At 40.2% G+C, this 26488-nt stretch overlaps 1 protein-coding gene across 2 annotated transcripts; it reads left to right on the forward strand.

The window, feature by feature from the left end:
• Nucleotides 1-1552: 1552 nt before the first annotated feature.
• On the forward strand, nt 1553-26488 carry IMPACT (impact RWD domain protein). Of its 2 annotated transcripts, none has more exons than XM_089518842.1 (11): nt 1553-1618; nt 6145-6273; nt 6674-6726; nt 10115-10177; nt 12311-12396; nt 13957-14085; nt 15661-15755; nt 22312-22385; nt 22658-22748; nt 23788-23922; nt 25113-26488. In XM_089518842.1, exons 1-11 carry the CDS (start codon nt 1583-1585, stop codon nt 25179-25181), a joined length of 960 nt encoding a protein of 319 aa, XP_089374968.1. In that variant the 5' UTR covers nt 1553-1582; the 3' UTR covers nt 25182-26488. The 2 variants fall into 2 exon arrangements, with proteins under 2 accessions (XP_089374968.1, XP_089374969.1); XM_089518843.1 differs by having other exon boundaries at nt 13960-14085.

Below are 26488 nucleotides of genomic sequence, written 5' to 3' on the forward strand. Positions count from 1 at the left end.
AAAACATGCACAAAATTATTAAAAACATTGTGTCTAAAATTACCTTCAGCCTATAAGTATAAGGTGTATACGAAACATACATGAATTTAACGTTTAGACTTAGGGCTCATTTCCAAGGTATTTTATTATGTGTATGCTGATATTCCAAAATCTGAATCCCTGAGATCTCAAACAGTTTTGGTCCCAACAAAACAGACTCAAACCTGTATTTTACAGAGGCTACAACTGCACTGCAGAAACAATCCATCTTGACACAACTTTAACTGTCATGAATTAATCTGCTTTATTACACTACTAGGGGGCAAACAGGATTTAAATGAGAGTTAAAAAGGAAATCTTGTATGATAAACATCAGGCATTTCCTGTTTAATTCTCATTTAAGTCTTGTTTAAATCCTGTTTGCCCCCTAGTAGTGTGATAAAGCAGAATGCTATGGAATCCTGGGAACTGTAGTTCATTGTGTCACCAGAGCTCTTTGACAGAGAAGGCTCAATGTTTCACAAAACTGCACATCCCAGAAGTCCATACCATTTAAAGCGGTCTCATTCAGGATGATTTCTGCAGTGTGGATGCAGTCTTTGTGTGAATAAAAGGAAGACATACATCTTTGATTTATGATATTTAAACCATTTTTGTTACTACCAGTCACAAAACTACATTTCCCATGAGGAGGTGTATGAAGGTATGAGTAAGTGAGGAAGGGATGAGTTAGTGAAGAAAGAGTAAGTAGTGTGGAGAAAATGGGGTTGAGGAAGAGGATGGAGGAGGAGGGGAATGGAGAGAGGGAGAGGGGAAGGTGGAGAGAAGGGAATGGAAAGATAGTGTAAGAAGGGGAGGAGGAATGAGGGAATAAAGAGAGAAGGAAAAAAGAAAGGGAGAGGAAGAGTAAAAAGGGAAGGATAATTAGGATAAAGAAAGAAAGAAGAGAGTTGATTATAGGGAGTAAGTGAGAGTTTGTGTGATATGATATGCATTAGGAGTTATGAATATTAAGATTTTTGTCTTAAGATGTTATAGGTAACATTTTTTATAATTAAGTAAAAACAAAAAAAGAAAATTCCCAGAATTCCATAGTTAAAGTGGTGTCAAACTGGACTACTTCTGCAGTGTGCTCTTTTAATGGAATTTTGGACTTCAGCTCCCAGAATCCCAGACTATTGGCCAACGTGGCTGAGGCTTCTGGGAGCTGAAGTCCAAAAAACCCTCTTAAAGGGCACAGTTTGGGAGGTGGAAAAACACTGCAAAACATCCCTCTTTTACTTTGTACAGATCACCAGACGGGAACCCTTTATTCCCAGCTGCAAGAATCCAAGTGGTTTTCTACAGTCTTCTATCTCTACGTCGACGAGAGAGAGAGAGAGAGAGAGAGAGAGAGAGAGAGAGAGAGAGAGAGAGAGAGAGAGAGAGGGCCTCTGTTGGACGAAGCCAGGAAAGACTTTCGCTCGCGCATGCGCAGACTGTCCCGTCTGCTGGGTATTGTCACAGTACTGTACTGTGGTTTTCTCTCTCTCTCTCTCTCTCTCTCTCTCTCCGAGGGGCGGGGCGAGACGGAAGAGACCTGTGTGGCTCTGAAAGATGCAAAATGGCGGCCAGTGACCCGGAAGCGGAGCAGAAGCGAGTGAGTGGCTGCGCAGAGGTTCAGGGTGGAGGTGCAAGCCGTGGCATTTGGGGGCCTGGGTCTTATTCACACGTGCAAAACATAACACGAGTCGTGCAAGGTCAGGGCAAAGTTAGCCCAGCAGTGAGAAGATGGGTGCCCCCAGCAAGCCCCCCTCAATCAGTGACAACCTGCAGCTGCACTGAAGATTTAAAATTATTATTATTGTTATTATTATTACAGTATTATTATTGTTGTTATTATTTGTAAACTGCTCCCCTAAAAAAACAAGCCAACCTGGGACTCAGACTGGTTTACATTTTAAAAAGGACAGCCTCAAGGAGTGTAAGGCTGCATCTGCACTGAAGAAAATTTAGAATTATTATTATTATTATTTTATTTATATCCTGCTCCCCCCACAAAACAACAACAACAACAACTGGGACTCAGAATTACAGTTTAAAAAGAACAGCCTCAATTAGTGTAAGGTGGCATCTGCAATGAATTATTATTATTATTATTATTATTTGTATCCTGCTTTAACAGCCCCCCCCCAATAAAAACTGGGGCTCAGAGTGGCTTACAGTTTAAAAAGAACAGCCTCAATTAAGGTACATCTCCACTGAAGAAATATTATTATTATTAATTTGTATCCCGCTTTCCCCCAAAAAACTGGGACTCAGAATAGCTCGTGGTTTGAAACAAGCAGCCTGAAAGGGAGCCTAAGGCTGCATCTGCACTGCAGAATTATTATTATTATTATTATTATTATTACTATTTTATTATTTATTTATTTGTATCCTGCTTTCCCTCCAAAATTGGGATTTCAAAATGGCTTGTGGTAAAAAAAACACAGTACAGTTAAAAACCTACAGAAGTGACAATTGCAATGGAATCAAACTATTATTGTTATTTATTTGTTGCAAGTATATAAATAGGTACCACTTTGGTGGGAAACTAACAGCGCACTGGAAGTCGTCTTCGGACAAAGCTGGCTCTTCAGCTTAGAGATGAGCGTCCTACAGTCAGTTACAATGAGACATTCATGTCAAGGCACTACCTTTACCTTTATCATTTATTTGTATCCTACTGTCCTCCCCAAAACTAGAACTCAAAGCAGCTCACAGTTTAAAAAAAAAATACAAAACTGATGCATTAAAACAGAATTAGGTTCTTACGATATTAAAGCAGAACACTTGTTTAAAAAAATGCAGTTTGACACCACTTTAACTGAAATAATGCAGTTTTAACTGTCATGGAATCCTGGGATTTGTAATTATTTGTGGCACCCAGGGTGACCAGATGTCCTCACTCCAAAGGAGGGCAAGGCATCACAATGTAGGACAGTCAAGAAAAATATAGGATGTGACCCAATAAAAGCTAAAAGCATGATAAATTCATGCTTTTTTGCCGTGCTAAAGATAAAGCACATTTTGAAATTCCTCCTGGACAGAAGCTTGAAATGTAGGACACATCCTGGAAAACGAGGGCCCCTGGTCACCTTGTGTGGCAGCAGAGTTCCCTGACAGAGAAGGCTAAAGAGCTTGCAAAATTACAAACCCCAGATTTCCATAGCATTGAGCCAAAGCAGCTAAAGTGGTAACAAACTACATTATTTCTGTAGTGCAGATGCAGCCCTAGGTACACTGCGTCTGAATATGGAAGCTCCATTTAGCCATCATTTCTAGCAGCTCTTGTTAAAGCAGTTCTTTGTGAATGTGCCAAATTGCCTTCTCTCTGAGGCACTGCTTGGTCGTCGTATCCTATGGAAAGGAATGGCATGTAATTTATGGCATAATTTAGCTTGAAAGTGTCTTCTTCACAGGCTGGATTTTGCAGAGATGATAGTACAATATGTTAATATATCTGTGATAAATAAGCATATATTTTATTGCAGAACTGACTGAATCCTACCAAAGATGTACTCCTGGTGTTTCAAAATTTCACTGCTACACCAACACATGCCTGCCTGGTTGAAATTAGTGGCTAAATGGATAAACTGATACCTGGTTATCTATATTTAATTATATTTAATTAAGTCAAATTAATGCTATGTAGATACTGTATTCCCCATCGCCATGTACAGATTTGAGAGTTGGACAGTCAAGGAAGCAGACAGAAAGAAAATCAATGCATTTGAAATGTGATGTTGGAGAAGAGTGCTGAGGATATCCAGGACAAACATAGGGGTCCTCGAACAGATCACACAAGATGATCAAATTGAGGCTGTCATACTTTGGCCACATAATGAGAAAACATGGATCACTAGAAAAAACAATAATCAGGGGAGTTACAGGCATGTGTTTCCAGGGCCTGAGCAGAGCAGTGGAAGATAGGGAGTCTTAAAAGTGTCTCATCCACAGGGTTGCTGTGAGTCGGAGTCAACTTGAAGGCAGCTAACAACAACAAAGATATCGTACGTACATGCACTGTAAAATAAAACAGGCACATTAAGATCTTGATTCAAGTGCTGTTTTTCTTATACAAGCATTTGCTAGCTTTAGGCAGATCCTGCCGTCTTTATGCCACCTGCAACAAAATGTGGATTGGATCGCTTCCTTAGGTTAAACCTTGCTATATCATCTTTAGAGGAGATCCATTGCATCTTGTTTGCTCCTTTCTCTGGATGGCACTCAGGAACTTGATGTCTGTTTCAGTTCGTTAAGGACATTACAGCAAACTCTTGATTGTTCCCTTGCAATTAAGACTGTGCTAATTTGATCCTAACTTTGCTATGGGGCAAACATCTGCTTTGTGTTTATCTAACTAAAGCTAGGTCACTGTGTCCCTCCAGCTGTTAAGCCAAAATCTTAGGCAAAGCACTGCTCTTACCATGGAGACACCAGAGTTGTTTCTTACTGTTTCCAGACTAACCAGTGGTCCATCATTAAGGTGCTCTGGAGCAGTTCCCCCAAACAGGACTCCCTTTATGCATGAATGCTATTTTCCCCCTTTGGAAGTGTTAGTTTTATTCTGCAGTTAATTAGGTTTGATGGTGCTGCCAGCCCAAGAGGAGCCCTCCCTGGGGTCAAAGCACTCCTCTTCCAGCAGCCCCTCATACCCAAAGCCAGCATCTCCAAGGCAGTGACCCACAACTGTCCCTTCACTCATTCTACATCTGGGAAATGAGATTGGAATAGGTGCTAAATACTATCAGCTCTTGAAGAGTTGGGTGCGATAAGGCTATAAGGCCTTCCAGCTCTACCAGGCCTGGCCTAAAGTAAGCAGATGAGCCCTCCCTTTGCTATCTACATCATCAGAGAGAGTGAGGCCTGCCACCTCCATCAGGCCTGGCCTGAACTAAGAAGAGCCCTCCCTCCAGTCCATCTGCCTTGGTCCAGGCCTCAGAGGGAGATAAGAACCACTGGACTTCATCCCCTTCCCCACCACCATTCCCTTCTCCTTTTGTGTCTTGTCTTTTCAGATTGTAAGCCTGAGGGCAGGGAACCATCTAATTAAAAATAATAATTGTAAGCTGCTCTGATATCCTTTAGGGATGAAGCTATAAGTACTCTAATAAATAAATTTTAAAAATATAATTCTTCTTTCCCAAGAAGTGTTTCTTTCTTAATAGTGTCACAATACAAGAAGCATGTGTGTTTTTGTGCATGCATGGGGCAGCTAGCTACTGTGGGTCTTGGAGCAGGGTTTTTATGCCAGTTACCCATTGATAATCTGGGTTTATTCGTCATTTTCTTTGCTAAACAGGTGAAATGAATCAGCACTGGTGTGATCAATAGGTTGACCTTAGCACCCACAGGACCCATCTAGTATTAATAATCATAATTATTATATTTTAGTGGCTTTTAAAAAACTGTTATAGATTAATTGTAATATAACTAATTTGTTTTTTAACTTCTGTATTATCTATTCCTTTAATTGTACAGTGGGCCCTTGGTATCTGTGGGGTTTGGTTCCAGGTCTCCCGTGGATACCAAAATCACGGATGCTCAAGTCCCATTAAATACAATACAGTGGGGTAGTAAAATGGTGTCCCTTATATAAAATGGCAAAATCAAGGTTTGCTCTCCCTCCCTATCTCTCTCTCTCTCTATATATATATATATACACACACTATATTCAAACCATAGATGTTTAAATCGGTGGATAAAAAATCTGTGGACAAGGAGGGCCAACTGTATCTTATTTTAACTCATATTTTGAGCCTCCTTGCATCCCATATTGTGAAAAAAGTGGGCTATAAATAAAATAAGATAAATAAATAAAAAATAGGGAGCAGTTGGTTCTGTGACCCTTACTCATGGACTGAGAATTTGGGTCTAACTACAGAGATTTTTAGAAATGATGTAAGGGTAAGCATACTGAAGTGGTCCTGGAATAAGAGTAGTTGCTTCATATAACCCAATCTTACACTGGACAAAAAAAGTTTGCAACAGTGTGTTGAATACAGGAGGACATAGTGTATTATGGCTATCTTGAGATAAACACTTTAATACTCCATATGTCACATGATTTGTTAGCAGTTATTTAGCTATGTGAATGGTACTGGGCACATTGAAATATAATGTAACATCATTTTTTGTCAGATAGAAGAAATTGAAGCCCTGTCTGCTATATATGGTGATGAATGGTGTGCTATTGATGAAGATGAGAAAATTTTCTGCATTCGAGTTAGTGAATGCTTGGAAGAGCCAAAGTGGACTCTCTGTCTACAGGTAGGTTTCCTGTGACATAATCTGCCTTCGAGTTTGCAGCAGGATACTTTCAGAAGAGTTGCATAACTATTTTTAATGAAAATACTATTTTTCTTTGTAATATTGGGAAACTAGTTCTAGGGTTTTACTACTCAGGTTGGCAGCTGTCTTACTTGTACAGTACTAGCAAAACCAGAAAGCCAGATTTAAAGTATGTTACAGAAGTACCATGTTCTATAGCTGTTAGAAAAGTTGATTACCATCTTAATTCTGTGCATTTTATGCACAAGCAAGTTCCAATTTGTTCAGTTTCTATGAATGTAGCCTAATACCAGCTGTAGTATTACTTGTTTTATATGTTTCAGAACTATTCTGTATTGATGTATGCCCTCAGCTACTGGCTAATTTATTTTTCTTTCAGGTGATCCTGCCACCTGAATATCCAACAGCTGCTCCACCTATTTATCAGCTTAAGTAAGTGGTAGTTCATTTCAAGAATATTGTGTTTTCATGTATTTCCCCATAAGTCATCATTATCACATGATACTGTATGCTGTATGTCACTATTATCATCATTAAGCTTATTTATATAGCAGTAGTTAGCAGGGAGCTAAGGGATATTCTGGCTGTAGCTTTCTGTCCCATTTTGTACACCTACCCAATGTCTAGAATGTATTAGCATTCTCCGAAATATATTCAGTCTATCCTGCATACATGGTATATATGAAGGAGACCCATTGTGAGAATGAGGAGTATCGCCTTTGAAATAACCCTGGTAGCTGAACCAAAAAATTGCTTCCTTGATTGTGTTTGTGTATGAAAAATATGTGTCATATTACAAAATGTTAAGATATGCAATAGAACCATAACATGAGTGTTCTGTAACCAACCACCAGCCATCAAGGGGCTGGTGCCTGTTCTGACATAGCTAATGAACTCTCCTTCCTCATCTTTCTCTGGTATACCTGGCATGGCAATAGGATGTCTTTGATATTGGGGTTTAGAGTAGAGATCATGCAGGTGTCTTTGTGATGTTTTCCTCCTTTTGCCATATGTTTGTTTCTAGTTTTTCTGTACAAAGTTCTGCAAAGGAAGAATGGCAAGTACATGGCTAACTTGTGTAGGCGCTGAATAATAGTGTTGGTTGTCACAATATAAATACAAGAGTAAAATTTGTTCATACCTGAATATCTGCAATTGCCTTGTGTGTATGTATCCTTTTGAGAGACCTGGAAATCAGGCTGGAGCTGCCACTGTATTTGATACAGAGGTGTAGTGGGATTAGAGAAACACCATAGACCTCAGAAATGTTGAAGAACCTGTAGGAACTCTATCAACAAATTGAAGCAGGATTCTCAGACTTTGTTCATCCAGATGGTTTTGGACATTGTCTTCTAGAACTACAAACCAGTTTGGCAGTACTCAGAAATTCTGGAAACCGAAGCCAATAATGTTGAAAGAGTCCAGATTGTGCACTACTGATTTGGAGAAGAAAATTAGAGAGTGTAAAAAATTAAAAAAGTGAGACCCCATACTTCTTGCAGCGTTTTTTTTTTGGTAATGGAGTTGCAGCAAGGGGTAGTAGGCAAAGACAAGATGTGCATGGTATTGTTGCAGTGAACTACTAAGAGGAATATGGGTATTTTTTATGTGCTGGTTTTGTGACTGATTGTATCAGAAGTGGGCAACACATAGTTGTATAGGAGCATGCCTCCTCTCTGGTGTTTTTGTAGCCCCTGCCAGGGCTCAATTCACTATGCAGCTGAAAATACTATGGGGTAATAGCAAAATTGGCACAACTTTAAATATGAACAAGGTGCACAAGGTTGTGAGACTTGTTTTTAAATGGAATCATGCTCCTGACAGCTGTCAGCAACCAGAGTATGACTTGAAAAAAAGGTACTGTATATACTCGACTATAAGTCGAGAAATTTTTGCCCTAAAATGGCGTCCACAATCACGGGTCGACTTATCTACGGGGCAGTGCAGTACTTTAACCAAGCCTCTCCCCAGCTGGGCTACCTCTGCAAGAGATAGCCCATCTGGGGAGATGCTGGCAAGTGTGCCCGATTGCAGCCCCGCTAGCCTCGACTCCCTCCGAAGGGAAAAGCCCAGCGAGGGAGACGATCGTGCGCCCTGCAGCCTCTCCTCCACCAGGCTTTCCCCAGAGAAGGGGCCTGGCTGAGGAGACGCTGGGGAGGGCGATCACCTTCCCCAAAGCCTCTCTTCGGCGAGGCCCCTTCCCTTGGGAAGGAGCCCGGCTGAGGGGATGCTGGGGAGGGCGATCGTCTTCCCCAGAAGCCTCCCTTTGGCGAGGCCCCTTCCCTTGGGAAGGAGCCCAGCCGAAGGGACGCTGGGGAGGGCGATCGCCTTCCCCAAAGCCTCTCTTCGGCGAGGCCCTTTCCTCAGAGAAGGGGCCTGGCTGAGGAGACGTCGAGGAGGGCACGCAGTCGCCCAAAAGCCTCTCCGTTGCTGGGCTTCTTTTGCGAGGAAAGCCTAGTCAGGGAGACGCTGAGGCGAGCACACCCTCGACCTATCCACGGGTCATGAAAATCCATATTTTTGGCCCCAAAAGTTGACCTCGACTTATACATGAGGTTGACTTGTACATGAGTATATACGGTAAATAGTCCCCATGCGTTTTGATTGTAGTAAGCAAGGGTGAATTCTCTTAGTCCTAGGATGTTGCCCAGCTTGGGTTATAGTTATTCATCTCTGATCCTGAGATTTTTGTTTGGAAGAATTTAGAAAATCCTAAAACATGTGGAGGACAGATGAAATGAAACATGCAGTTTGTACAAGGTCACACAAAAAGTATTGAAAGTTAGAGTTCAAGACTCTTGACTACTGAACACTCTTGTGTGTGAGGAGCAGAGAGTTTGTGTACAGAAGCTTTTATGCCTTTGTGCTATGAGCCAAGTATAGCTTCTCCATTTTTATTTCAACTATGAACACACTTGCCTGGTTCTGGATGCTAGTTCTGTCTCTCCCCCTCCTTCCCTGATGCTTTGAGCATTTTCAGCTTATATTTTCATACTTGACATTTTAATTTCATTAATTTGTGTGTTTGGCTTTAAAATTACTTTCTAAAATTTGGAATACTGCTTTGGGAGATGTATCCCAAATGTTTCCAGGGTTAGCTCATTATTTCCTGATGGAATTGGGAAGAAGCATTTGGAAGCACATGTTTTTTTTTTTTTGGGGGGGGGGGGAGGGAGAGATTTTCCACTAATTGAAAAAAGGATAAGTGTGGATCCAAAATGAGGTTCAAAAGCTGGAAGAAATTGCTCTACTTTTGCTGTATCTTCTAATTCAGTGATGGCAAACTGAGTGCCCAAACTGCAACCCAAAACCCACTTATTTATCACAAATGCCATGTCCCTCTGACTTCCTAGTAACAAACTCTGGTGAACTCTGTGCTGAGGTGATGGTGTGTGTGCCCACAGAGAGGGCTCTGAGTGCCACTTCTGGCACTCATGCCATAGGTTCACCACTACTGTTCTAATTGATCTCTCTCAACTTTGGTGCAGGAAGAGGGAGATAGAATTGCTGCCGAGCCATACTTTGCTAGAGCATCTAGAGTTCATCTTCTTAACTTGCTACTTTTACACTGCAATCTCATATGCATCCTCTCAGAAGTAAACCCCACAGATTTCAGTGTGAGTGCCCCCTTTTGTGTACAAGATTACAGCCTAGGTGTTTTAAAGTCTTTTAGTTGTGTTGTAATTGTTTATTCCTGCATGGCAAGATGTTGGATTTGATTATCTTTGTGGTCTCTTCTAATTTAAGATTTTATGACTCTTAAATTACAAGCATTTTACAAATGGCTATAACTCATTAAGCATGTTCATTTTTATTCCAGTGCTCCTTGGCTTCAGGGACAGGAGTATGCAGAACTAGCAAATAATCTTGAAGAAATCTATATGTAAGTTACACATTTCTTTACCCTCTCACACTTATATTTTTAAAATCCGAATACTGTCATAAATTATTCTGTGCATAATTCCAACAGGTGGCGAACTGTGCAAAAAGTATGGTGAAGCAGGACTGTTTGCTGAAAATGAAGTTTGTGGGTTATACATGGGCCACTTCCATGAAGCGTCAGACCATTTTTTAAATTGGCCGAGTAATTGTTTTTTGTCTTTTCATCTGTTTTACGGTTTTTAGTTAAAATACATAAAAGTCAGGTAGAGACATGAAACCCAGATTAATAAATCAGCTGAAATTAATTAAAAATGCTTCATTATATATTATTAAAGTTGTTAATTTTCTCCATTCTTTAATAACAACTAAAATTCCCTGCTCCTAAATCTTTAATTAATCGGATATTTAACTATAAAATGAACCTTAAATTGATTTAAATAATCTTTAATATGACATTGACTACTGCTAATAAAATGAGAGGAACTGAACTGTGTATGATATTGACTATAGTCCAGTTCCCATTGGGTATAGTGCATATATACTCCTTTTCCTATTGAGTATAGTGCATTTAGAAACGTGTTGCTGAACTTCATCAGCAAACCCTTATGGCCTTAAAAAAAAAATCTAGGGGCTACAGAACAGGGCCTTTGTCCACCGATAATCTTATACGGTGGTAAGTGCTCTCCCATCTAGTATTTTAAAATAGCATGATCAGGAGAGCAAGGGATAACATTCAAAGAGAGCTACTTTGGCATGCTTTAAAATCTGCTAGTGAATTTTATAACACTTTTCCTAGCAGCAAAGCATTGTGCTGCTTTTGAAAGCCCCCTTGTTGCCAAGTGGTGTCAGTGTCATGTGACAAGGAAGACTGCATGACTCATTGGTTGCATGACTCTTTCAGTGCTGTCCATACCTTAAATTCTTCCTCGATACACTTCTCTCCCTTCTCATGAGGAATAAATTAGACACACTGTTCAAAAGAAAATGAAAACACACAGCTCAGTAGAATGTTGCTTTCTACAAAATGTTTTATAGGCATAACCCCATGAGATTGGCCATAAATTCCATTAAAATTACTAGTGCTAGAGGGATCAATTCTGTACTTGAACCTACTTTAGTCCTCTGGTCTGGGACCTTAATTTAATTTGCCAAGTAAACGTGGCTGAGTTCAGACGTCACACTAAACTATAATATGGTTTGTGAATAATCTGCAGTGAACTCTGACTTTGTGTGTTTTCCCATGTTGTCTTTGAACACTGCAGTGATAAAGATTTTGGAAGCTTTTACCTTTGCTTTTGATTACAACAAGTTGTGTTTTCTGAACCAAAACATTATTAATTCTCTGGATGGTACAGAGGAGCAATCTGTTGAGTTATATCCTCTCATGACAGTTCCAGAGGCAGGAGCCAAGAGACAATTTCCTTCCACTGAATCTATACACTGTTAATTTTAACAACTGCAGCAGTAGCTAGTATTAGTTTTGTATTAATGTTACAACTTCTGTTCACTTTATTTACATCCCTCTTTTTCTCAGAACCTGGACTCATAGTGACATACACACTGAAACTGAGTTTCCACTGATAGCAAGCCCCCTTATTCTTAATGAAGGTGCGGGCATGTGTCTGTACTAGCAGCCGTGCACATCATGCCACCATAGGAAAAGCCAGGAATTGGGGACATGTGTTCTTTCTTGTCTGTGGGGGGAGGGCTGGAATGGATCCCCTGCGAATATGAAGGGACAACTGTATTAGATTCCTGCTTTTCTTAATTATTTTAAAAAAGTAGATTAACATTATCATTCAAGCAGATGACATCTAAATTCTTACAAAAGTGATATTTCTATTTGCCCAATTAATTTTAAAAGGCCTACTCTGGACATACAGATACTGTAGCTTGTGCTTCATAGTGTTCAAACGAAATCCTATCTTTAGACTTCCATGAATTTTTTGAGGGAGGTATATATGAATTTTCTCAGGAATCTGTATATTTGGTGAGATAAGTGCCAAAGCAAAGCAATTCACTTTGGACATGTGCAGCTTAAGGCCACTATCCAATTATTTTCATTTAAGATTTCAAGAACAATATTTAGACTACATTTTTCTGAAAGGAAACTGGTTGTATGATTTTTTTTCAGACAGAATCTTGGTGAAAGTATCCTTTATTTATGGGTGGAGAAGATACGGGAGTTTCTGATAGAAAAATCACAGTCTTGTGATTCAGGTAAATGTACTAAACTTAGGATACCCTTGATTATTTATTAAAACACAATATTCAGTATTAAAACCACAGAAGAAATTTTGAAAAAGAGAAAAGTAAAATCGTATGTGCTTCAGCTGCCTTCTGGGTTTCTAGGCAGTCTGTGCTGTTTGTCTAGCCATGTGGCACAATTGGTAGAAATAGAGGTAAGGTTTATGATAAAACATAGGAAAGATTATGGTAGCCTTCACAGTTTTTGTGCAACTGAATCATGTGATGGAATTACCGAACCGTGCAAGTGGAGCTACAGAAAGGCTAATGATTCCCAAAGTGGACAGTATGCCCCTCATGGGGCCAATGGAAAGATCCAGGAGGCAGTCAGGGAATGGGGGGCAGCAAGGGGATGGTGAGGGGAAAAGGGCGTGGTAGAAGGGCCTTCAGTAAAAAATATTGGTGTGCAAGAAAGACAAGGGGAACCATCAGACTTTAGGACCATGGTGGGGATGAAGGTTGCATGAAACCTCTTTTCAGAGTCCCTTAAAACCACCACAATGACTCACTGATTGTTTTGTGTGGTGCTTCTGCTTTTCCCTTGGCCACGTCTTTCACTACTAGTAATATAGAAGATAGTAGTAATACAGTAATATAGAAAATATGAAAAACTGACAAATTGATTCCATTTGCAGGCTATTCTGTGGTACCCTAGAAGTAAAATTCAGAATTCACAGACATCCAAGGATGTGAACAGCATGTTATTTTATTTATGCCTACTTGGACCCAAGGTGGCTCATAAAAGCTTAAAAACAATAATAAAACAATACAATTTTAAAATACAATTAAAACACCATATTAATATAACAAAAATTGTAAAATCCTTTAAAATGTAAAGTTAAAAATATAAAACTGTTAAAAACATACCCAAGTAAAATCCCCAATAAGAAGCCTCCCAGGATGCAATTATGTATTAAAAGCTTGCTTGACGAGAAGTTTTATCTGTTGGTGAAAGGAGAACAGAGAAGGGGACAGCCTGTGAAAGGGAGTTCCAAAGGTTGGGAGCAGCCCTTCTCTCATGTCCTCACCAAACAAGGCTGTGATGGTGGCGGGAACTAGAGAAAACCATCCGCTGAAGATCTTAGGGTTCTGTGGACATTTTTTTTTTAAAAAAACTATATATATATATATGTGTGTGTGTGTGTGTGTGTGTGTGTGTTCATTAAAGTGTTAGTCATATGAAATATTTTCAACTTGCAGAATTTGTTCAGCCTATCAATTGTTTTACTACTAATTTCTCCACAGTTGTTATCACTGTGGTTCTTCAGATCCACAGATTCTTTATCCACAGATTCAACCATTCACAGCTTGAAACTATTCCAAAAAGATATAGATTCCCAAAAGTAAATCTAGATTTTGCTATTTTCTATAAGAGATACCATTTCACTATGCTATTGTATTTAATGTGATTTGAGCATCCAGAGATTTGGTATCCACAGAGGGCCTAGCACCAAACCTGAGCAGATACTAAGGGCCCGCTATAGATGAAACTATGAAGGAAGCCTCTTGAAATAGTATTTGCTTGTATGTCAGCAGGGCCAGAGGTCAAAAAAAGTACGGAAGAAACTGATGTGGAGCATGAAGAATCTTTGCTGGATTACCTGCCCTTACAAGAGTGCACCACGTTAACAGTGAATTTTGATCTGTCTGAAAGGCAAGAAGGTATTAAGTACGTTCAATTGGTTTTACCATTTTTCAGTTCTTTTTCGTATTATTGAAATCTTGGCGTAGATATAACAAGCAGAGCCAAATACATTGCAAGCAGTGTTGAAGATATTATAAATCGCCAGATTCTTATTCTGACTGTGTGCGGGGTGGGACATGCAAATGACACATGCCCCAAAAGTGGCCAGAAGCCACTCAGAAAGCATGCCAACCCAGAAAAGCTGTCCCAAAAAGGAGCGGCGAAAAGCTGCTCCTTGCCAGTGGTTCATTTAGGGCTGCGGCAGCAGCTGGCTTTAGGATTGCGGCGTCTGATCCAGAGTCACTGCAGGCCTGGGCCAGTTGGGAGGCGACTGGGGTTGAGCAGCCAGAGGCTTCACTCCCCTAGTTATGTTTCTGAAAGATGTTATGGATAACAAGGAAATAATGGGTTCCTTCAATTGGGGGGAAATGAGTCTTGCAAAACTAAAAGATTTGGTGAGTAGAGAATCTCATGTGTATAAATGTATATTAGAAAGGCTTTCTGCTTTTTGTCGATCTGTCCCCAGCGTCCATGCATTAGACACTGACCTATGAACTGGTGAAGGAGCTGCAATCTTGATTGCATAGGGTTCCAGATTCCATAGATGCCCATGTACATAGAGATCAACGTATCCTTACTTTCCATTTGTCAGCTGTGTACTTTCAAAGGCCTAAATTCTAATTAGTTTTGACTAGACTAGACCCACTGAATCATTTGGATATACCTACATGTTGATGCACCATTTAACAGTTGATTGAATGGGACTACTGTAGTTGGGACTAAACAGGATGTCGGGCAAAATGCAGAGTGGCGGTGATGACATAGCCCTGTTGCTCTTTTTGAACACCCTTCCACAAACTGCATGAAGGGACTAGAGCAAGGGACCATTTTGTATATAGAGAACAACTTGGCAAATGACATGAAAGATATAGGATTGATTTTATGAGATGAGATTATGCTACATGAAGGAAGCAAAAGCAGATGTTACCAGTATCTTGAGTGGAAATATTACCAATATATTTAGTGTTTTGTCTATTGGAATAAGATATAGTTGATTCATTGTTGCATTCAACAGCCTAAAGCAGGAGCAGGGAATGTTTAGTCCTCTCAGCTTTATTGAACTGCAGCTCCCATCATCCTTCACTATCTAGGGCTGTTGTGCTAAGGCTTGTGGGAGTCTTTGAAGGATAGATGCTCCCTTCCCCTGGCCTAGAGTGAGCTGGCTGTGGTGCTCTCCTCTTCTCACATATTGTCAGCTTTTCTGATTTCATCTAAATCGTAGTTTGTCAGTTCATTTGAACCAGCTAGCTTTGTTTGTTACACTTTTCCAGTAAAAGGGAATCAGTTTTTGGAACCAACATGCAGTGAGCCATAACAGAAGAGAAATATGGAAATTGGTGGAAAATATGATGAGGACTACAAATAGAGGGGTTGCATCACTGATCATACTTCTGTGATGGAGAGGAAGATTAATTTAGCAGGCTTTCTGAATCTGCTAGAAAGGTGGTATGCAAGTCCATCAATGTATGAAATCTGAATTCTCATATTTACAGGTGAAGAGTTACCTCCAATTTATCATGGAAATCCAATTACAGACAGAAGAAGCACTTTCCAGGGGCATTTAGCACCAGTAGTGAGCCCAAAACAGGTTAGTAAGACTCCATAGTGCCTGGGGGAATGTGGAAGCTATAGTCCAAATTCTGGGGGGAAAAGGCATATGTGCTCCAAAGTTCTGTGCTAAGTTATTTTAAAATTGATGTAGGCATTATCTATTCTGGCTCTCCAAAGCTATCTGGGAAAGCACAGTTGCCTTCCAGTCCTAGCCTAGTGTGGTCCATCTTCCTCTTCCACCTGGGTATATTATTTTTTTACCAACTTCAGTGTTTTATGGTATTGTCATGATATCTCAATTGAGTTTGTCATGATATCTCAATTAGATGAAAAGGGTATTTAGATTTTTCACATCAGTTGACATCCCTTGAGCCAATTCAGAGAAAGAAAAAGACACTTAAATTTAGTGTGCCTCCTAAATGTGCTTGTGAGGCAAGAGCTAGGTGTCTCTAAGTCTTATAACTGAAGTTATATTTAGTTTATATTTATGTATCAAGTATTTGTGGAGAGTACTTTCATTGATCAGAAATGAGTTGAAACTAGTGTTTTTATTCTTGGATCAAAATCCTCTGAATTCTGAAGTGAATAATGTGGCACCTAGGTTGGAAAAATCAATGTTGGCCTTTGTTTTCAAAAACATTATTTTATTATGATTCTAGATTAGATATTTTCATGTCAGAGGGACATATGTGTAAGGCAAATTCAAATAAAACTTATTCTCTGTTTAGTATGGTGTGTTCTTTAATGTACTCAATTAAACATTAAAAATAACAAGATTATGAAAAGCAATAAATAAAGAATTGTGCAGTTAGAAAAGACCTGTAGGTCATTTAGATGTATATTCTGATAGTGCCTAATGATAAACACATGAGAGTAGTCTCTGTGATGTCATAACTTTGTATTTGCAAATGATTTTTGATTTATTAGTTGTATATTAGAGTACAGAGGGCCCTTGATATTTGCTTGGTTCCAGGATCCCCCATAAATATCAAAATCCATAGATATTCAAGTCTCATTATATACAATGGGGTATTATTATTACTACTACAGTAGGCCCTTGGTATCCACTGTGGTTTGGTTCCAGGACCCCCTGTGGATACCAAAATTCATGGATGCTCGTCCAATTATATACAGTGGGATAATAAAAAGCGTCCCATATATAAAATAGCAAAATCAATTTTGGAGCAATATTTTCAAGCCATGGATGATTGAATGCATGGGTATGGAGGGCCAACTGTATAAGATAAAGAGCTGTTGGAAGGGGGACGAAAAGGGAATGTTGGAGTGAATGCAGGTTTGTGGAATGTTTGAAGAGATTAGCATAAGGCTGGCAAATGACAGTTGGAGGTTAGTTAGGAGATCTGAGTTAAACTAGGGTTGGATGGAATTTTGGTGGCGGGTTTGCTATTGTTTGAGATTTCAGTTGGTGTGTTTAGTTTGAGAGGAGTGCGAGATAGGGTATGTGGTGTTTTAAATACTGTATAATAAACAAATCTGCTTTGATTTTTTCACTTCTGTAAATAACTATTAGTGGGGGTTTTTATACACTTTTGGCCTCTAGTGGAAACACTAACTGAGCTCTTGGAATCAGACAAAGTTTCTGTGGTGGCAGCATTGAATATAGAAGGGTGGTGTCCATTGATCACATTTATAGGGGCATTTAGACAGTCCTCACAGAGGAAGTTCTTACATTGTGCCAGAGGTGAGGATCATGGAAAGCCCTCACTCTTGGTAATTGTAGTGAGCACCATGGAAAACCCACATTGGTGATAGGATTGCCTGAGAGGAAATCTCCAAATGTGGTGCAATGAGGGTTTGAAAACTGCCACATCTTTGTTTTGGATTAGCAAAGTATTGTCTATAGCTCTAAAATATTGTCTATAGTTCTGAAGTGATTGTTTTCATTGTTCCTTGCCATTGAAATCCAAAAGTCTTCCATATGTAGAGGGGGGAGACTGAAACAGATGACTGGAAACTTGTGTATTATACGATCCTAATCCAGGTAAAGGACTATTTATTGTTGTAATAAGTGTCTGTCCCTTACACTGCTAAAAATGCCCAATGGATTTTTATTTAAAAAAAAAAAACCTCTTCCTTCCCTTCTCTTGCTGCATCAGGCCCTCTCTTCTAATTGAAACAGTAATGCTGATAGAAGAATTGTTTGTTGTGGTTGTGCTTATACAACATCCACAAAGATCAGAGAATGCAAATGTTGGAACTTTCATGCAGTGTAGCTATATTTAAGAGCTAATATTGTATACTTCAGATGGGGAATTTGTGGGGCCTTCCAGATTATGGTGGACTGCCATTTCCACCACCCCTGCTGGCTAGTCAACATAGGTAGGGTCACAGTTAACTACCACTAGTAATTACACTTTGGAGTAAGTTATACCAAATTTAATGCTACTTCTATGTAGACATGCACTGTTCTTTCACACATTCCAAGTTGTGCCAAGCCAGTTCCTACTAATGGGGAGTATGGAACAACAGTTCTGTCTTTACAAATGAATTTCTGGCTGATTATATGCATGCTTTGTTGTTTACACTCTCCTCCTTTGGTGCTTTCTCCCTTTAGAAAGGGATATTGTGATATGGGGAAAATGTTTTCAAAGCAGAATTCTCTTTGGAGATGCTATGAACTGTTTCCTGAGGTCTGCTATGGCAGTGTTTCTCACAGTGAATTTGCTGTGAAATAATGGGAATACAGCAAAGATAAATATTGAAGATGTATTTTGATAACTCTAGAGAAAAGACCCCCCCACACACTCTTTTGAATTAAAAGCTGTTTGCTTGCCAGGCATGTTTTCTCAAGCTCTCATAGCTTTAATAATGTTTTGCTTAAATTGGTATTAATTATGCATTGTTTATTAAAACAGTTTCTTTATCATAGCATTTTATCTAGTACAGGGAAATGGGCTATGATAAGATTAGATAAGATTAGAAAAACAGTTACTATGTTTAGAAGAGATATGGGCAAAAGGACAACTAATAAATTGTTACCTAATTTTTTATTGAGTTCTTAGTGCCTGCAGTGCAGAAAATAGATTAAACGAGTTAAAGAGGCATTGAAGGAGTCTTGCTTATTTCTGGTGATTAACACATTAGATTATGTAGCCTGCTGGGCAGAAAGCGGCCACATTTTTTTTAAAAGGAAAAGAATGTTATTTCTGTTTCTTGGATTATCATAGGATATAACAAATAGAGTTAGATTCAGATGTACACATAGAACAAACCTATTAAACGCATATGTTACCTATAATATCTCCTATTGATTTGATTTGGTCTACTTTAAGTATGAATAAGTCTGGTGCCAACCACTATTAGAAGGCAGCGTGGAAGGCCATAGGTCTTCTGGATGGCACAGGTAAAGGTGTGAGAAGAATGAATGGTTTTATTATTTTTACTTCATACTACATTTTCTTATACTGTACATGGAAACCCTTAAGACCCTGTTGATCAGTTAATACTACTTCTCTGAGATCTATCAGCTTACTGTTCTATAAAGGTACCAGGGTCTTTTCTACTCTTCTGTGATACTGCAGAAGTCCAACTGTCCTTGTGTACCTGGCTGGCAGTTCTTGTTCCTGAAGGGTCTCCTTTTTATGCTTTTACTTCTACAACCGTTGGTTGTCTGCAATTTTACCTTCTTCTCTCTGTTTCTACTTACTCTACCCATAATCTTACTTTGATATTTATAGTGACTTCTATATTCGATTCCCTTCTTTTTAAAATGGTGTATACAGGATACGTACTCACAAATTCCTGCTCCATCAGCACTTCCACACAATGGCTGCAATTCTGTATGATCCAGCGTAGCACAGTATACCATGTAGAACTATGGTGAAGTTGATAATTCACTGACCCCCACATCTGCTGTAGAGTCATTGCAGCCTCTCCCCCACCATCATTCTGTGACTGGTGAAAGTGGTGGGAGATTGGAAAGGCATTTGGCTATCTCCCTGCAGCCAGATGCAAAATTATTACATCCTCTGCTTGAGGTCCTCCAGAGGTCATTTCATTTCATGTCTGGCTACAGAGATGTAGCCAGATGCTTCTCCAATCCCCCACAGCTTTCACCAGGCATGAGTTCAAATTCAGGGGGCTTTGGTCAGTGTGGAGGGAGGAAGGAAATATCAATCTCTGCATAGATCAAAAAGAGATGTATGTTTGTATATGCTACTGGTGCCAGCTATTATATCTCACATCATCCATTTCCCTAAATTCCAAGTACAGATTTTTGTTGGACTGGGAACTGCACGGAGGGGGGAATGCAGGAATGTTCAATTCAACAAACATTGTTCTGTTCGGGGAGATGAATTTAGGATCCAGACCTATGTTTAGGACCCATTTTTCTGCCAAGTTCAGCTCCCAAAATGATCATATATAGTTGATGGATGTCCCTTCTGCCCCCTGAGAGTTGGTGATATAACCCAAGCATATGTCTTAGTCATTAATCATGGAGACTGCAGTCAAGAAATCAGAAGAAGACTAGCATTTGGAAGGGCAGCTATGAAGGAACTAGACAAGATCCTGAACTGTAAAGATGTATAATTGAATAATAGAATTGTCCATGCCGTTGTATTTCCCATTCTATGTATGGTTGTGAAAGCTGGACAGTGAAGAAAGCTGACAGGAAGAAAATAAAACTCATTTGAAATGTGATGCTGGAGAAGAGTTCTATGGATACTGTGGGCTACTAAAAAAACAAATCAATGGGTCCTAAAGCAAACCATCCCTTGAACCCAAGATGACTAAACTGAGACTGTTGCACTTTGGCCATATCATGAGAAGACATGATTCGGTGGAAATGATAATAGTGCTTGCTAAGATGGGAGGCAGTAGGAAAAGAGGAAGGCCACATTCCAGATGGATAGAGGCCTGAAACACACAGGCAAAAAGTGCTGGCTTTGGGTCACATTGGGGCATGGCGTTTAGATGACACATGCCTTGAACGCAGCCGGAAGCCATGCCAAGAAAGAAGAACTGGGCCAAAAAGGAGCAGGTATAATCCACTCCTTCCAGCGGTCCACCATTGGAAACAAAGTCCCCCTCCTCCCCTTCTTTCCCCCCTCCTTCCTACCTTCCCTCCCTCCCATCCTCCCTCCCTGCTTACCTGGGTCGCCGCGCCACTGCCGCGTTCTTGTTGCTGCTGCGGCGGCGGCAAAATCCGGGTGCTGCTCCTGGAGGCCAAGAGACCTCCAGGCTGCACCCGGCACTTTCATTGTGGCAGCGGCGGCGAGGAGGACGAAGGTTGACCTCGTCCTCCTCGCCGCCGCCGCCACTGTACAAGGGCCGGATGCAGCCTGGAGGTCTCTTGGCCTCCAGGAGCAGCACCCAGCCGTTTTGTGGTGGTGGAGGCCGAGGCCGCGAGGGAGAAGAGGCTTGGCCTCGTCCTCCTCGCTGCTGCCGCCGCCACAAAATACCCTGGTGAAGCCTGGAGGCCTCTTGGCCTCCAAGCTGCACCCGGCCCTTTAACAGCGGCGGCGGCGAGGAGGACGAAGCCTGGCCCCATCCTCCATGCTTCCGCCGCCAAAGAAGGGCCGGATACTGGTGGTGGAGGCCAAGAGGGTCCCAGCACCGACATCCACCCCTTCCGCGGCGCTGAGGCCGGGTGACGGTGCCGGAGGCCTTGAAGGCCTCTGGCACTGCTGCCCTCCGCGCCTACTCTTCCCCACCTTCACACCTTTTTTTAAGAGTAGGCGCGGAGGGCAGCAGTGCCAGAGGCCTTCAAGGCCTCCGGCACCGTCACCCGGCCTCAGCGCCGCGGAAGGGGCGGGTGTCGGTGCTGGGGCCCTCTTGGCCTCCAGCACCGGTATCCAGCCCTTCTTCGGCGGCGGAGGCATGGAGGAGGCCGGATGCCAGCGCGGGAGGCCTTGAAGGCCTCCGGTGCGGCAGCCCTGCTTCCTCGCCACCACCGTGGGAAAGGCCCGGTGGCGGTGCTGTTGGGGGCCAAGAGGCCTCTAGCACCGCCATCACGCCCTTTCACGGAGGCGGCGAGGAAGCCGAGGCTTGGCCTCCGCTGCCGCCACCTGGCTTCCCCCGCAGCGGCGGCGGAGGTCAAGCCACTGCGCCAAGACTTTAAAGGTAAGTAAGGGGAAGGGAAGGGAGGGAGGCAGGGAGGGAAGGGAGGAGGAAGCGAGGGAGGGGAGGCCGGGGGCAGGAACATTTGTCCCAATGGCGGCACGTGTGCACACGCGCTGCCATTGGGACAAATGGGACTTGAGCATATGCGGATTTTGGTATATGCGGGGGGGGGGGTCCAGTACGGATCCCCCGCGTATACCAAGGGCCCACTGTATCTTAAATATTTTGCATGTCCAACCTTTCATCCTGAACACAATTACTCACTGGTATCTTCTTTTAAATCCAGTGTCACTTTCAAATCACCCATATGTCTAAATTTATTATACCTTATCAGCAGATTATGGAGTATACTCTGATAGTAAGATATACTAAGAAGAAAAACATGCATATTTATTATAACATGAATATTTTTTCATTTATCTATATTAGGATATTCAAGAATTAACTGGATAAGGCTTTTAAAGCCCTTTGATTAAAACATATTTATAGCTGTTTTCTTGTTTTTCAAGGTGAAAAATGTACTTGCTGAGCTGTACAAGAATAAAAAAATAGCCAATGCTACTCACAACATATATGCATATAGGTGAGTCATTAATTTTAGCAGTGTACTGATGAAAAAGATAAAAAATGGTTAATGCAGTTGATTCTGTTCCATCACATGGGTGCAAACTCTTAGACATAGTAGAACTAAGTGTGGATTTTGTTGTTTTTTAATAGATTTTGAAACATTTGAGTAAAAGTAAGTTTTATAAACAACGAAAACTGTTGACGTACAGTTTATAGGATTACAGCAAAGGTAGAAAAATAACTGACTTGTTTACACAGGTATTCTGCTCTCTTTCTTATAATTTTTAGAATATATTGTGAAGACAAGCAGACTTTCTTACAGGATTGTGAAGATGATGGTGAGACAGCTGCAGGTGGTCGTCTTCTCCATCTCATGCAGGTAAGAGACAAATTGGAATATCATAATGCCTTTTTCTTTGTATCCATAGGATAAACATTAAAACTTAATCTGCAGATTTCTGTTAGTGAGTATAGCAAGATACAGCATATTTTAAAATATTGTTTGATTCCTTTTTTGACAGATGGGAGTCAAGTGATGGAACAGAATACAGAAAATCAGGGAAAATATTAAAGTTTGGGGTTGCAGACTATGAAGCTAGTTAACAGAGAGTGTCAGTAAAAATGAAATTGTAACTTCTCTGTCTCGATATGTCCAAGCATGCTTATGAGCTGTGCTTTTCTCCTTCAGTATAATTATGAGAATGAGACTTAAGGTCCAAAACACACTGCAGATATAATCCAGTTTGAGACCATTTTAACTGCCCTTGCTCAGTGCTATAGAATCCCGAGAATTGTAGTTTATTATGGCACCAGAGCTCTCTGACAAACAAGGCTAAATGTCTCACAAAACTATAGTTCCCAGAATTCCATAGCATGGAGTCAGGGCAGTTAAAGTGCTCTCAAACTAGCTTATTTCTGCAATGTGTTTTGGACCCTAGATTCCCTGTTCATATTCAATTGACTGTAGTTTATAATTATATCTGAATCAGGACAAATTGTGTTTAGTTCTAGCTGTGGTTTATAGAAACAAGTCTTATCTCAAACCATCATTTATGAAGTTGGCTTGCTTCAAATTGTAGCGGTGATTGGTATGAAAAAGGAATCTCTTTGAAAATATTCTTGACCTTATTTCAGTTGAACTGATAAGTAGAAGTGCTTAAACACAGAAGAGTAATCATGGGCAGTTATAGTTCAAAGGTTAATACAGTCAGCCCTTGCTATTCATGGGGATCTGTTGTGCTCTCCCCCCCCCCTTCCCGCGGATAGCAAAAAACATGGATGCTCAAATCCAGATGCACCCATTTAAAAAGCCTGGGCTTGCCATCTGTGGAAGCTCAAATCTGTGGATGGCAAGTCCGTGCTTGGCACGGGCGCATTATACTAGTGTACTATTTTAATATTAGTGTATTATTTTGTAGATTTTGGATGTCCATAATGTTTTGGTTGTGGTGTCCCGCTGGTATGGTGGTATCCTGCTTGGACCAGATCGTTTTAAACACATCAACAATTGTGCCAGGAATATACTTGTGGAAAAGAACTACACTAATTCAGCTGTAAGTTTATTCTAATATAATGATGTTAATGGTTCCATCTTAATAACATACTTGTTTCTAAGTACTCATAGGACAGAGGTGAATAAAACAATTAACCATGTGTACACTTGAAGGCACTCCACAACAAAACACTCTAGAATGGCATATACACACGTGAATTTTTCAAAGCACTTTCTCTTTTAAACACTTCATCTCCAGACAATGTGCACAAATATGATGATGGTTTAGTAATCTAAAATACTATACAACTGTAGATTTATTCTGAATGCACTCAAGGATGCAGAGGCATATTAAACTTGAATAGAGTATGAATTTTATTATTGCTTAATCACCAGAATGGGATATTTTACTTTAGCTTTGTTTGAGAATTCACAGAGAATTAGCCTTACAACGTAGACATTCAGTGACATTGTACATGGTACAATGTACAAGGAAGGCTGCTGAATGTCAAGACAAAAATGGGCAGGACATAAATTCTCAATGCACTATTCCCTCCACATTCAATGGGGTTAGGGACACAGGACTTATGTGAATGTGGAAAAACCGCAAATAACAAAAACACTATTCTTTTTATCAGAGAGAACACCTCTCTAGGAATCTCTAAGTCCTCCAGTGTAACTCTGTGGTCAACATCTGCCAGGCACTGACCATAGAATTGAGGAGCTACAGATGCCTAGTGGAGTGTTCTCTCTAGGTCCTTCAGTGCGACCATAAATTAGCGCTGGAAGTCAAGATATTCCTAGAAAGAACATATTAAAAAATCCATGAATAATCAAACTGCAAAAGACAAAGCCGCAAATGTGGAGGGACGAGTGTACATCTATTCCTTTTTTTTTTAGTACTTCTTTTGTTCCAGACAGTATAAAGTATTGAGACAGAAAATGTCCTATACTCTTTTCCTTTTAGATCATGATGTAACAAAGCGGAAATGATATACTGTGGTTGAGTAGATTCTCCTCAAGGAAAATCTTTTTTTCTCCTTTGTACAAATTCTCTTTGAGAATGTTAAACCCTGTCAAAACTCTCACCTTTAACCTCAAAACACTGGAATTTTCATTGGGGTCATACAATACCTCCCCCTTCCACAAACTTTTTTTGGTGGGGGGCTAGTAAGGTTAACCTTGAAACTGTGCTGTCATTGTTCAGAAAAGAATATTGTGCTCATTTAAGCCCCCTCCTTCTCTCTCTAGGAAAATTTATCAAAGCAGTCGGGGAAGAACAGAAGAGTAAGAAAAGACAAGAAGAAAACAGAACATTAATTCATTTCAGAAAATCGCACAGCCATCTTTCGTCTATGTGTATGCAATCGCTCACTTGCTGAAAGGAACTTTTGAAACCGTAAATGTTTCATTGTAAAGACATGGACACACTTTTCAGTAACAATGAATTCTTCCTAGAAAGAAAATTCAACAGTAGAATCCCTTTTACTTTTTACAGTGTTTCAGCTAATGAGGATGAAATGAGTTCTCATGTATATTCAATTATTTAATTGGTGTTTTTTTAAAAAAAACATTAAATGAGGAAAAACATAATTTTATTATTGTCTGGGGAGAGTTTCTCATAACAAATAGCAGTAGGAATCCATTGCATCAAGGAGGATTCTTGAATGTCCTTGAAACTACACCTTGAAGTTTTGGTTTGTACTGCAGTTTTGGTTTCCAGTTCTCTTTGTTAGTAGGATTCTGTGCTATTGTCTGGCTCTTCTAGGGGATGTTGATCTTAAGCAATACATAATTTTCCTCTGCTGAAAACTATGGGATGTAAAAATGCTTAATGCTGGGTGACTCATATTTTCAAATCTCTGGTTACATGAAAGAGACAAACATGATTGTCTTTGAACTCTGGTGACTCTAACTCAGTTTCACCCTTCACCTTAGCAGTTTGAAGCTGCTGCCAACACAAGTAAGACTTTAGTAAAGGACTTTTGGATGGAGGAGCCCAATGACCAAAAGATAAGGTTGGAAAGTAAAGTTTTCAAAACTGATTGCCTTAATTATGTAAGATTCTAGCTTCGTTATTTTTAAAACAGCATGAATAAAAGCCATCTAGTCTGCTCCCAGATCTTCGTCCCAGAGTATCCCCTGCTACTTTTTTGAATGTGTTTTCACTGTGAGCTCTATCTAAATCTTTGCACATTTTCTACTTTGAAGGAGATCCTAGTGCAAATTCACAAAAATAACCAGGTAACCTGGTAACCAGAATTGTAAAAAATTGTTAATCTCTGGGGGGGAAAAGCATTGACATTGTGTGGATTTGCTATCCAAATAATGGTTAACAAGTGAAAACTATTGTTTGAACAGCTTTTTCACTACTATGATAGATTTAAACATTTTTCACATTGAAATATAACTGTGGCATTTTAATGCTTTTGAAATATTTATTTCTAAATGATAATTACTTTTTTAAAATGATACTGCTGTTGCCCCGGCCAAGCACATAAAAATTATCTCGATAATTCCTGACACACTTGTTTCTTGAACACATTTATTTGTGGCTGATGACATTTCTAAATTAGCATTTTTGCTTTTTTATTTATGATCCAATTCTGCATTGTCATAAGTGTAAA

The sequence above is a fragment of the Sceloporus occidentalis genome, unplaced genomic scaffold (genome assembly GCF_023333645.1).
Source record: "Sceloporus occidentalis isolate IW3139 unplaced genomic scaffold, rSceOcc1.0.p SCAF_3, whole genome shotgun sequence".
NCBI lineage: Eukaryota > Metazoa > Chordata > Lepidosauria > Squamata > Phrynosomatidae > Sceloporus > Sceloporus occidentalis.